The sequence below is a fragment of the Mercenaria mercenaria genome, chromosome 1, assembly GCF_021730395.1.
Source record: "Mercenaria mercenaria strain notata chromosome 1, MADL_Memer_1, whole genome shotgun sequence".
NCBI classification, from domain to species: Eukaryota; Metazoa; Mollusca; class Bivalvia; order Venerida; family Veneridae; genus Mercenaria; species Mercenaria mercenaria.
The window spans coordinates 100,665,468-100,679,094 of record NC_069361.1 but is presented as its reverse complement, the minus strand read 5'-3'; the positions used below and the strand labels follow the sequence as shown (position 1 = coordinate 100,679,094).

The 13,627-nt window shown below is 35.6% G+C and overlaps 1 protein-coding gene across 6 annotated transcripts in view; it reads right to left on the bottom strand.

Moving 5' to 3' along the window:
* Nucleotides 1-13,627, bottom strand: part of LOC123528820 (1-phosphatidylinositol 4,5-bisphosphate phosphodiesterase beta-1-like) — a 223,829-nt gene that overhangs the window by 101,854 nt on the left and 108,348 nt on the right. For 5 of the 6 annotated variants that reach the window (XM_053518674.1, XM_053518644.1, XM_053518665.1 and 2 more), the window contains 3 exons: nt 9,611-9,711; nt 5,907-6,073; nt 2,227-2,247 (listed from right to left, as the gene is read on the bottom strand). In XM_053518674.1, the coding sequence (XP_053374649.1) occupies nt 2,227-2,247; nt 5,907-6,073; nt 9,611-9,711 (289 nt within the window). The remainder of the gene's footprint in view (nt 1-2,226; nt 2,248-5,906; nt 6,074-9,610; nt 9,712-13,627) is intronic. The other variant, XM_053518650.1, reaches the window with a different exon arrangement.

Here is a 13,627-nt window from a genome sequence, read left to right as displayed (position 1 = left end):
ACATAACTTGCATTGCTCAAAGGTATCTAGCAACTTAATATACTATTTCCCTATACATAACTCGAGTCACTCAAAGGTATCTCACAACACAGTACACTATTTCCCTATATATAACTTGCATTGCTCAAAGGTATCTAGCAACATAATACACTATCATATTTTTCTGGAGTTATGGCACTTTTTGGAACTTTCAATTAATACAGCTACATCCTCCTATAGTTTCCATTCAATAAAAATTAAACTTAACACACATCATTAAACATGAAGTGGATATGCATTATACAAAATGTATTCTTGGGGCTTCCAAGTCTGATTTTTTTCCCTGGAGTTATAGCCCTTTATGGGACTTTGAAATATTGTCAGGACTTATATGTCAGATTATCTGACTACGAAATTTTACAGCTTCATCAGAACATGGTGTACTACTTCCATCCACCTGAAATGAAACTTCGGATACATCATTATTATCAAGTTTACTTGCCCATTTTGTCTGGAGGTTTGTGTCCAATTTTGTTTCAGTTATGCCTATTTTTCAGAATCTGAAATATTATTCTATCAAGCATTTTCAGGAGGTATGTGTCATACAATGTTCAGCTAATTTCAGTTAGCACTGGCAAAGACAAAATTGGCTATCCTGTGGAAGAACTTTTTCATCTTTTCAAACAAATTCTTTAACCCAACTAAGATTACAATTTGAACATGTTTTCAGTTTAGTGTCCAGTTACAATTTGCTTCTATTTCAGCATATGTAAGAATGACCCATTGATCATAATGTTTTCTACTTTCTTTTTGGTTCTGTTTCTCTTCCAGTTTGTTGTATTAACCCAACTAAGATTACAATTTGAACATGTTTTCAGTTTAGTGTCCAGTTACAATTTGCTTCTATTTCAGCATATGTAAGAATGACCCATTGATCATAATGTTTTCTACTTTCTTTTTGGTTCTGTTTCTCTTCCAGTTTGTTGTATATGTGAAATGGCATTTAGATAAAATTAAGTTCTGTCCCAAGTATAATACTACAAAACTGAAACTCTACACAATGTCAAGAATGGCTGAAATTTAAAATGGAAAATACCCTATCAAAATCAGGAGGGGGGATTTTGGCGATAAATTCAAAAACTAATGAACATATTTATGAATATATGTAGCATATGAATTTCATGGTATAAATATCATACTGTTAGTCATGTTTAATCTAAGGATATATTCAACTAGAACACAATGAATACTGCATCTTCAAGCTAAAAATCAAAGGTAAATCACTAATTGGCATAAAATAACATAATATATATATAACATAAAATATATATATAACATAAAATGTATATAACAAAAGATCTTAAACTGAAATATGATAGCCAATCAAAATTGTTGAAACTACTGGGTATGATGGGGATAAGTTAATCTATGTGCTTTGTACAAGGTGTAACCAATGGTTTCAGAATTCAACAGCTGCGTGATAAGCTCTCTTTAGAAACCAAATAAAAAAAACAGATTCACAATGTTCTATATAAAATTAAATTTATTAAAGCATGAACTGAAGTAATTTAAGATAAGGTTTATATTGTGTGACGGAATGTCAAATTATCATTTCAATTGAGTTTTTGCCAATTTCAAATATTTCAACATCTCATATTTAATGTAAACACTAAAACCTTGGTTATTCATTATACACAGTATCTAACAAAAATCATTTACTGTTAAAATAAATTACGAAAGCCTGATGCAAAATCATTTTGTCAGTTTTAACAACAATCATTCACTACCTAAAAAGAAAAGCTTGTATTTCAGAAAATACACAAGTTGAAATTGTTACTGAAATAACACTGCTATGTTGTTTTTCTCTATCTTCATTGTGTTTTTTTTCTCTAAATTTAGAATTTTAACTTTCTCAAAATTAAAGCTATAATTAGCTCATCCTATTCTCTAAATAGCAAAATACTTCAAAGTGGAAAAGCAGCTATCTTTTCTAAAACTATTTTAATTAGGTTTTAAATGGTTTACAAAAACCTCAGAGAATTTTATCTCAACATGTTCTAAATGAGGCAGCATCAAGCTTCCATAGAAACAAATAGTTTTATATAATATCTAAATCTCCCAGGAGATACTTCAATATTCTATTTGTCATAAAATCCACACTGCTGTGAGAATCACTCTGCAAGTAAACAGCGTGTCAAACTCCTGGATAACATGCACATAAAAACTAAGGCAGTCATGCTTACTTACCCTCATCCAAACTACTTTGTTCTTTTAAAGATTAAAACAAACAATCATACAGAGTCAAGTTCAGAGACAAGTCATTGAAAAAACAACCGTAATCATGTCTTTGAGAATTTCAAATTTGAAGCAAGACGCTACACTTTTTTACTGAATAGAGGCTTACAAATTTGACTTAAGAAATCAAATATTACTAGTATTTTCAATGACTTGTACATTACACATTCCAAAAGACCGTAGCTTTTCATGTTATTTGTGAGCATTAAATTAACAAGTGCTGAAGTTATTTACAATATTAACATTCTGAAGAAAAAAGATAGAGGAAATTTGACGAAAACTTTCTCCCAAGCTTCTAACAGTGTAATGGGCAAAACATGAGAAACATGAAGTGAAACTGGTTAATAAACAAGAGGACCATGATGGTCCTGAATCGCTCACCTGTCCCCACATGACCCAGTTTTGAACTGAGTATGACGTTGTTTTTTTCTATTATTTGACATAGTGACCTAGTTTTTGAGCTCATGTGACCCAGTTTTGAACTTGACCTAGATATCATCAAGATAAATATTCTTACCAATTTTCATGAAGATCCATTGAAAAATATGGCCTCTAAGAGAGGTCACAGGGTTTTTCTATTATTTGACCTAATAACCTAGTTTTTGAAGACACGTGACCCAGTTTTGAACTTGACCTAGATATCATCAAGGTGAACATTCTCACCAATTTTCATGAAGATCTCATGAAAAATATGGCCTCTAGAGAGGTCACAAGGTTTTTCTATTTTTATACCTACTGACCTAGGTTTTTGACCGCACGTGACCCAGTTTCAAACTTTAACTAGATATCATCAAGGTTAACATTCAGACCAACTTTCATGAAGATCCATTGAAAAATATGGCCTCTAGAGAGGTCACAAGGTTTTTTACTTTTATACCTAATGACCTAGTTTTTGACCGCAGTTGACCTAGTTTCAAACTTGACCTAGATGAACATTCAGACCAACTTTCATACAGATCCCATGAAAAATATGGCCTATAGAGAGGTCACAAGGGTTTTTTTTATCATTTGATCTACTGACCTAGTTTTTGATAGCACGTGACCAAGTTTCAAATTTGACTTGGATATCATCAAGATGAACATTCAGACCAACTTTCATAAAGATCCCGTGAAAAATGTTACCTCTAGAGTGGTCCCAGGGTTTTCTAATTATTTGACCTACAGACCTAGTTTTTGAGGGCACCTGACCCAGCTTCAAACTTGACCTAGATATCATCAAGGTGAACATTCTGACCAATTTTCATGAAGATCCATCCAAAAGTATGGCCTCTAGTGAGGTCAGAAGGTTTTTCTATTTTTAGACCTACTGACCTAGTTTTTAATCGCAGTTGATCCAGTTTCGAACTTGACATAGTCATCATCAAGATGAACATTCAGACCAACTTTCATACAGATTCCATGAAAAATATGGCCTATAGCGAGGTCACAAGCTTTTTTATCATTTGACCTACTGACCTAGTTTTTGACCGCACGTGACCCAGTTTCGAACTTGACCTAGATATCATCAAGGTGAATATTCCCACTAACTTTCATGAAGATCCATTGAAAAGTATGGCCTCTAGAGAGGTCACAAGGTTTTTCTATTTTTAGACCTACTGACCTAGTTTTGGACCGCACGTGACTCAGTTTCGAACTTGACCTAGATATCATCAAGATGATCATTCAGACCAACTTTCATAAAGATCCCATGAAAAATGAGACCTCTAGAGAGGTCACAAGCAAAAGTTTACAGATGGACGCACGCACGACTGACGACGGACGCTGTCTGATCACAAAAGCTCCCCTTGTCACTTTGTGACATGTGAGCTATAAAAAAATTTTCTTAAGGACTGCACAAAGTACATTTATATAGCGAGAATGAACAAGAGCTGTCTGTAAGACAGCACACTCAACTATTCGACAATTTAAATGGAACAAGGGCCATAACCTGGCAAGGCTTGCATAACTGAATTATCTAATTACAACATATTACAAACTTAAAGTTAATCATATCAATGACAACAACTTGCTTGCAAAACTTTAACCAAATTTTCTAAATGAAAAGGACAATAATTTGAATTAACTTTAAATAAGAGTGTTTCGACTTTGGTATCTAACTGCATGTCTTATGTAAATGATGTTTTTACCGGGATACAGCTTATTTTTGCATGCGAAACTTCAACCAATTTTTAAGTCGAGAAAGGGCCATTATTTGAATTAATTTGATTAAAATTCACCTAACTTGGCTATTTCAGTAGATTTAATGACAAGGAAGTGTTGTGTGAATTTTCAATCTAATACATAGTTATGACTGAGATACAGCTTCAAGAAAGGGTCAAATTTAAATATCAAGAGTTATCCAACTTGATTATTTCGGTATGTTTAATGACTTTGAAAAGATGTGTTAAGTTTCAATCCGGTACAAGTAATGGATACTTAAATACGAAACTGCACCAAAAACTTAAAACAAGGTGTTACGTAGCCCTCAACAATGACAACACTGACAGAAGGATGAGTTGAATAGCTATACCTTGAAAAGTCAAGATAAAAATAAGGAATTTTTCATACATAATTTTATCTTTACATGGAAGAGGAGTCGCATGTACAACTATGCTGGTTATTAAAAAAAAAAACCTATCTTTAGGATGAAATTTTGCACTTAATTGTATGGGGGAAAAATCAAGAAACTTTACTTCAGTTACGTTAACCTCCAGGTCTGAAATTTTAGCCCATTTTGGAATAATCATATTCCCTTATCTGATCATTCGTAAAATACCAATAGCAAAACTTGTGTATATGCAACCCTTTTCTGAAGTATATAAATAATTTAAACCCATTTGTCATTATTTTCACAAAAGACATCATGCAAGGGAGGTAATTGCACAGAACAGCCACACACAGCTTCTATCAGTGACAGCCATACATAGCAGCTGTCAGTCAGACAGCAACACAGTGTCTGTCAGTCAGACAGTCATTGTTAGAAGCAATGGTCCATAGACCATGTGCAGGAAGACACTGGGACAAAGGTTTTGTGCAGACAATGTGCCTAGATAAAGCATGAGTTTAGCCGGCAGCCAGAATTACCATTTTTGCACTCAGATCCATTCCAAGTCTTAGCACAAGCCTCATACAATTATCAAACATTTATGGCAAGACAAGATTAACAGACAATGATGATAATGAAGACCCTACTACTTCTGAGTATGTTGTGAATATTTCTCAAAAATGTATTTTCAGACATCTTGATTGTATGCCTTGATCATAAACTAACATTAAATCATAACACTTGTTCTTACAAAAATTACATTTGATATGATTGGCATATGAAATAAAGTATGTAAAATATAATTATATAAAAAGTTTACAGATAATCGAGCCACTTGTAGCTCTACATTATACCTAAACAAAACTTCTGTCTTACCATACCAACTTCATATGTAAGCATTTAACTAACGGGTGAAATTATGAATAAACCTTGCCATCTCACTTAAATATCTAGTAATAACTGAATGTATTAGTGATAGATCTCTATTCCCTCAACGTTGTCTATTCTGTTAGCAACTTCTCCTGCTTACCTTGGATGTCTGAAAAGCGGTGAAATGTTAGTTTAGTAAAGGCATCTTTATCAACTTTAGTTAATTAAGAAACAATACCTTTTGCCGACATATTTGGTTTCGTCTCATACTGGTGTATAAGCTCGAGGGCCTGTTTCTGAGTGTAGTATGGATACAAGATCTCATTCAGACGTGGATCTCTCTGCTCATTGTTGAGAAACTTCACAAATTGTTCGGACGTCAAATATGGCTTCTTCTTTGCACCGCTGAAAATAAATCATATTTTTCAATGACTAAGCCGAAATCAAGAAATTAGAGTGTAGAGTTAGTTATCAGTAAGAGGAGGTATATTCACTGAACACTGTTCTTATACGGAATTACTGCTGATAACTTGCTCCCCCCCCCCCCCCCCCACTACTTCCTGTCACTGTTTGGTCATATGTTACTTGTTGACAATACCAGACTAAACTAGAAGATGCTTTTGTAGAAAAGCGCATGTCTTCCCCAATGCATAGTAGTAATAGGCAAGAAGACAATAGGGGACAGGCGCGAAAGTCAAAGAGACACTGATGGTTGGCTGCAATAGGGATCATCTACTCGGCATGTCCAATTATTCCACCAAGTTTCAACATTCTGGGCCTAGTGGTTCTCAAGTTATGGACTGGAAACGGTTTTCCATGTTCTGGCCCCTGTGACCTTGACCTCTGATCGAGTGACAACAAAATCGATAGGGGTCATCTACACTGCATGTCCAAACATCCTATGAGGGTTTTAACATTCTGGGTCAAGTGGTTCTCACGTTATTGATGGGAATGAGTTTTCCATGTTCAGGCCCCTGTGACCTTGACCTTTATTCAAGTGACCCTAAAAATAATAAGGGTCATCTACTTTGTCATTCTATGAAGTTTGAAGGTACTGGGTCAAATGGTTCTCCATTTATTGATCAGAAACCGTTTTCCATGTTCTGGTCACTGTGACCTTGACCTTTGATCAAGTGACCCAAAAATCAATAGTGTTCATCTGCTCTACATGTCCAATCATCTAATTAAGTTTCAACATTCTGGGTCATATGGTTCTCAAGTTATTGATTAGAAACCGTTTTCCATGTTCAGGCCCCTGTGACCTTGACCTTTGATCTAAAACCTCAAAAATAATAGGGGTCATCTACTCTGCAAGCCCTATGAATTTTCAACATTCTGGGTAAATTGGTTCTCAAGTTATTGATCGGAAATGGTTTTCCATGTTCAGGCCCCTGTGACCTTGACCTTTATCAGAGTGACCCCAAAATCAATAGGGGTCATCCACTCTGCATGTCCAATTATCCTACGAAGTTTCAACATTCTGGGTCAAGTAGATTTCAAGTTATTGATCGGAAATACTCTTTCATACTGAAGTACATAATCTTCAATCAAGTGCACTTGCCTTAGTTTTAAAATTTAAATGGCAAAAATTGCAAACAACTTTTAGATTGATATATCACTGGGAAGATAATTTCAACACTGACAGTACATCATATTTACATGTATAAATCATATGTGGACTTTGTCAAGATTTGTGCTATTCAATGATGCACAAGTGTTTAATTTCAAGGTTATATCAACACTTGATGTGACATAAAGATTATTACTATTTTAGAATATGATAGAGAGCATTTTATACGTAGGGGTCCGGCACATGAGTGGATTAAGTTAAATGGCTTATCTTTGAGTCCTAGAGCCACAATTATGTAAAAATTCATACTAATATAACTACTCCCTAGACAAGGGTTTTTACCCCACAGAAGCTATATTTTCAACTACTTTCTTTACATGACCAGGAAAAAAATATTATCAGCTATTTTCCCATTCAAATATTGCATTCAGTTATTCAAATGAATCAACTTTTTAAATTACCTCAACATATTTTCATATATTTATCTGTTTTTCGACAATTCGACATCATACCGAACAATACACAAAGCGAATGCGAAGTTGGACAACATCCCGTAACAACATATCAAGCTATACGCAGTCAGTAAAGACAACATTCTAGGCCTTCCGCGGACAAAGCAACAATTGCAATACAAATGGTGAATAAAAACAATAATCTATGACCCCACCTGACCCAGATTTGAACTTGATTAACATTCTGATCAAGTTTCATTAAGATATGATCATAAATGTGACGTCTACAGTGTTAACTAGCTTTCCTTTGATTTGACCTGTTGACTTTGTTTTTTATCCTACATGACCCAGATTCAAACTGGACCTTGAATTAACATTCTGACCATGTTTCATGAAGATAAGTCATAAATGTGGCCTCTACAGTGTTAACAAGCTTTTCCTTTGATTTGACCTGGTGACCTAGATTTTGACCCCAGATGACCCAATATCGAAGTCGTCCAAGATTTTATTGAGGGTAACATTTTGACCAAGTTTCATTAAGATTGGGCCAAAATTGTGACCTGTATAGAGTTAACAAGCTTTTTCTTTGATCTGACCTGGTGACCTAGTTTTTGACCCCAGATGACCCAATATCGAACTTGTCCAAGATTTTATAGAGGGTAACATTCTGACCAAGTTTCATTAAGATTGGGCCAAAATTGTGACCTCTAGAGTGTTAACAAGCTTTTCCTTTGATCTGACCTGGTGACCTAGTTTTTGACCCCAGATGACCCAACATCAAACTCATCCAAGATTTTATAGAGGGTAACATTCTGACCAAGTTTCATTAAGATTGGGCCAAAACTGTGACCTTTAGGGTGTTAACAAGCTTTTCCTTTGATTTGACCTGGTGAACTAGTTTTTGACCCCAGATGACCCAATATCGAACTCATCCAAGATTTTATTGAGGGTAACATTCTGGCTAAGTTTCATTAAGATTGGGCCAAAATTGTGACCTCTAGAGTGTTAAAAAGCTTTTCCTTTGATTTGACCTGGTGACCTAGTTTCAGACCCCAGATGACCCAATATCGAACTCGTCCAAGATTTTATTGAGGGTAACATTCTGACAAAGTTTCATCAGGATTAGGCCAAAATTGTGACCTCTAGAGTGTTAACAGTCAAATTGTTGACGACGGACGGACGACAACAGACACAGGGTGATCACAAGAGCTCACCTTGAGCACTTCGTGCTCAGGTGAGCTAAAATAAAAAAACAACAGTTAATGGTACTGTTTAAATTGGAAGATGAACAAGTTCATTATACAAATTTAGCATAATAAGGGTTTAGTTTGTTATGTTAGCAAAAGCTGACTTTCATAAAATAAGATTTTGTATGTTACAGAGTATATAATATTCAGTATGTATAATATGTATTCAGTTACACTCACTTTCTTCACAAAACTAGAAGAAACATATTCTTTTCTAAAGGCTGTATTTGTTTTGCTTGCACTCGTGTTGATTTTATAAACATGTGTGATACGTTTTACACATGCCCATTAGTCACACTAATTGGTCTAAACCAACCCCCAGAACAGCATTCATAGTTCTTGCATTATACACCAAATTTTGTTAAAACCATGTAGGACAGATTTTCAGTTTTTCTGATATGTTTTAATATTTTATGATGAATCAAACTTAGACTACTTATCGATAAAATCAGTCCAGTGGTCTTTGTAATGGTCACAGCTTTCGATTCTGCCATGTTGTGACATCATGTTCTTGTTCACTCCCCGAAAAATGGAGAGAAAGATTTAGGCCTAATTTTGCTACACTTGTTTTATGTTCGCTGTGTTATTTTTGTTAATCCAACGTGACTTGACTCTAGTGTTTGCAAAACAAATTTAGCCCTAGAAATCTAACAAGAATACACAGTCCACTTACATCTCATCAAACACTTTATCACACTCTGTCCGACCCACCAAATGTCTGTAGAATGTGAAGAAATCATCAAATGTGAACTTGTTCGGATCTATGGTATCATTCTGCAAAAAATACAATGTCATATGTGCATCTGCTATATATACAGGAACGTTTCTATAGCGACCAGACATAAAATCAACACAAGGTCAAAGAACAAACACTGAAAAAACCATCCTTATGTAATGACTACATCATTCTGTATCAACCTTGGGCAAACTGAAAATGTTAGAAGTATGTCAAAACAGGGGCAGGCACCTGGGTAGAAACACCGACCTTCCACACTTCAATTGGATATCTTCCTTACACGAAGAATTCAATGTCTAGAGCAAGGCTCCAACCCATATCCTTGAGGGGCAAGTGATTTGAAGTCAATGACCTTCACTACTCAGCCACAGAGGCCGCAATACTTGCTACTATATATAATTATCCACATACAGAAATGTAATATCGCAATATTTTGCTCTATTACACAACTCCTTATATAAATTGCTCGTCCAGTCTGTGCTATGCAAAACTTGAGAAAAACTAGAATGTGTCTGTAGTACACAGGGTGTGCCCCCCACTGGTACATTTGTCACAAATAAGGAGAAATCATTCAAATGTTTGCAGTCTTAATAGGGTATAGCCTCAAAAAAAAATTATGGAATGGATTCATTATTCTATACCATATACTTTTTGAGCTATGAGCATCACAAACAAAAAATCCACTATTTTGGCAATTTCAAGGGCCATAACTCTGTTATAAATGCTAAAATTCTCAAGAAGAATGCCAAGTGTGCAAGGTCACATTATGATAAAGACTCAAGCAAGGTTTCATGAATTTACATGAAATACTTTTTGAGTGAGGCACATACACTCGAAACCCGTTATAACGCTTCTCGATATACCGCAGTCCTCGGTATAACGCTGTATGGCCTTGGCGCCCAAATTTTAGAGGGTAAAAAAAATCAAAAAAAAAAAAAAAAAAAAAAAAAAAAAAAAATCCGCGGATGTTACTTAATTTGTTCATAACCAGCGTTAAAACTACAAGTACCTGTGTACTTTAACACCTTTCCATGGACAACTGTTACAAAAATCAATAATTGTCTGCTAGCTTACTTGTTTGCGTATCGCCTTTGTTTAAGTTTCAATACATGTAGACATGTGACAATTATGCAATCAGTAACGTGTCAATATTAGATTGTTTGCGTAACAAGCGTGAAACATTGGTCAGTCAACTATCAAACCATTTAAGTTTGCACCAATTAAGCAGATGACATGATCACTTGAGTGAATAAAAAATCGAATTTTATAATAAACTGCAGCGGTTTTTCGTAATCATCACACTCAATTCATCGGAAATAACGAAGATTCGACGCACTGAAAGCCTTACTGAGAATGTGCTCCCTTTTTAATATCGTATATCAACGACGCTGATTTAAAAAATTTCTATCTTATTTATCGATTTCCTTCGTGTAAATCTATTCAAAATTATTTTTTTTAAGACTGTCCGCGTTTCTCTTTTAGTTACATAAACCCCCAGTGCAATTGTAATTCTCACGACCGCGCACTCCTCACACAGCGTTATATATGTTTACTTCCAGGATACACAAATCCAATTTTCTTTTATAATCACGACAAAATGAGAAGATGACACAGCGTTATAATTCTTTTAATGTATTTTTCAGTAGCATTTAAGGTAAATAAATGTCCCGTTTATACGATTCTTATTTCTTATTAACATAAAACAGCGTCCAAAATAGGTTACCGGTGGGTGGGGTATTGCATATACCGCTGATACGATCAACCCGCGTTATAAATTTAACCCCGCTAGATCCGCGGGTCTCGAACCTTGGACCCCGAAGACAGCGTTATAACGGGGTCCAAGTGTAATTAGGTGAAAATGTGCAATTTTTTACTATTTCAGGGGCCATAACTCTAGAAATAGGGGGCTGACCCAGATGAAAAATAGGAGGTGTGCAATTTCATATCATGATAAAGATTCATGCAAGGTTTCATCAATTTATATCAAATACTTTTTGAGCTAGGCATGTCACAAGGTGAAAATGTGCATTTTTGACTATTTCAAGGGCCATAACTCTAGAAATAGGGGGCGGACCCAGATGAAAAATAGGAGGTGTGCAAGTTCATATCATGAAAAAGGCTCGTGCATGGTTTCATTACTTTTTGAGCTAGGCGTGTCACGAACTTCGGACGGACAGACGGACGCACGGACGGAAGGACGCACGGACAAGAGCAAATCTATATGCCCCCACCACTCATGGGGGGGCACAAAAAGCACTATAAAATTTATTTGTGCTGTCATATAATAAAATGCTTTCATTATGACACCATTTTCTTTTTCTAAAACAAGAAACGTGGAAATTCCATGAAAACCAGGTTTTCAATTGCATCACACCAACAGGTTCTTTAAAACAAGAGGACCATGATGGTCCTGAATCGCTCACCTATCCCCACATGACCCAGTGTTGAACTGAGTATGAAGTCGTTATTTCTATTATTTGTCATAGTGACCTAGGTTTTGAGCATATGTGACCTAGATATCATCAAGATAAAAAATTCTGACCAATTTTCATGAACTCCATTGAAAAATATGACCTCTAGAGAGGTCACAAGGTTTTTCTATTATTTGACCTAATGACCTAGTTTTTGAAGGTACGTGACCCACTTTTAAACTTGACCTAGATATCATCAAGGTGAACAATCTCACCGATTTTCATGAAGATCTCGTGAAAAATATGGCCTCTAGAGAGGTCACAAGGTTTTTCTATTTTTCAACCTACTGACCTAGTTTTTGACCGCACATGACCCAGTTACGAACTTGACCTAGATATCATCAAGCTGAACATTCTCATTAATTTTCATGAAGATCCATTGAGAAATATGGCCTCTAGAAAGGTCACAAGGTTTTTCTATTTTTAGACTCACTGACCTAGTTTTTGACCGCACGTGACCCAGTTTCGAATTTGATCTAGATATCATCAAGGTGAACATTCTGACCTATTTCATGAAGATCTCTTGAAAAATATGGCCTCTAAAGAGGTCACAAGGTTTTTCTATTTTTAGATCTACTGACCTAGTTATTGACCGCACATGACCAGTTTCGAACCTGACCTAGATATCATCAAGGTGAACATTCTGACCAATTTTCATAAAGATCCCGCGAAAAATATGGCCTCTAGAGAGGTCACAAATTTTTTTCTATTTTCAGACCTACTGACCTAGTTTTTGACCGCACGTGACCCAGTTTCAAACTTGAGCTAGAGATCATCAAGGTGAACATTCTGACCAATTTCTATGAAGATCCATTGAGAAATATGGCCTCTAGAGAGGTCACAAGGTTTTTCTATTTTTAGACCTACTGACCTAGTTTTTGACCCCACGTGACCAGTTTCGAACTTGACCTAGATATCATCTAGGTTAACATTCTGACCAATATTCATGAAGATCTCTTGAAAAATATGGCCTCTAGAGAGGTCACAATGTTTTTCTATTTTTAGATCTACTGACCTAGTTTTTGACCCCACGTGACCCAGTTTCGAACTTGATCTAGATATCATCAAGATGAACAATCTGACTAATTTTCATGAAGATCCATTGAGAAATATGGCCTCTAGAGAGGTCACAAGGTTTTTCTATTTTTAGACCTACTGACCTAGTTTTTGACCCCACGTGACCCAGTTTCGAACTTGACCTAGATATCATCAAGGTGAACATTCTGACCAATATTCATGAAGATCTCTTGAAAAAAATAGCCTCTAGAGAGGTCACAAGGTTTTTCTATTTTTAGATCTACTGACCTAGTTTTTGACCCCACGTGACCCAGTTTCGAACTTGACCTAGATATCATCAAGATGAACATTCTGACCAATTTTCATGAAGATCCATTGAGAAATATGGCCTCTAGAGAGGTCACAAGGTTTTTCTATTTTTAGACCTACTGACCTAGTTTTTGACCCCACGTGACCCAGTTTCGAA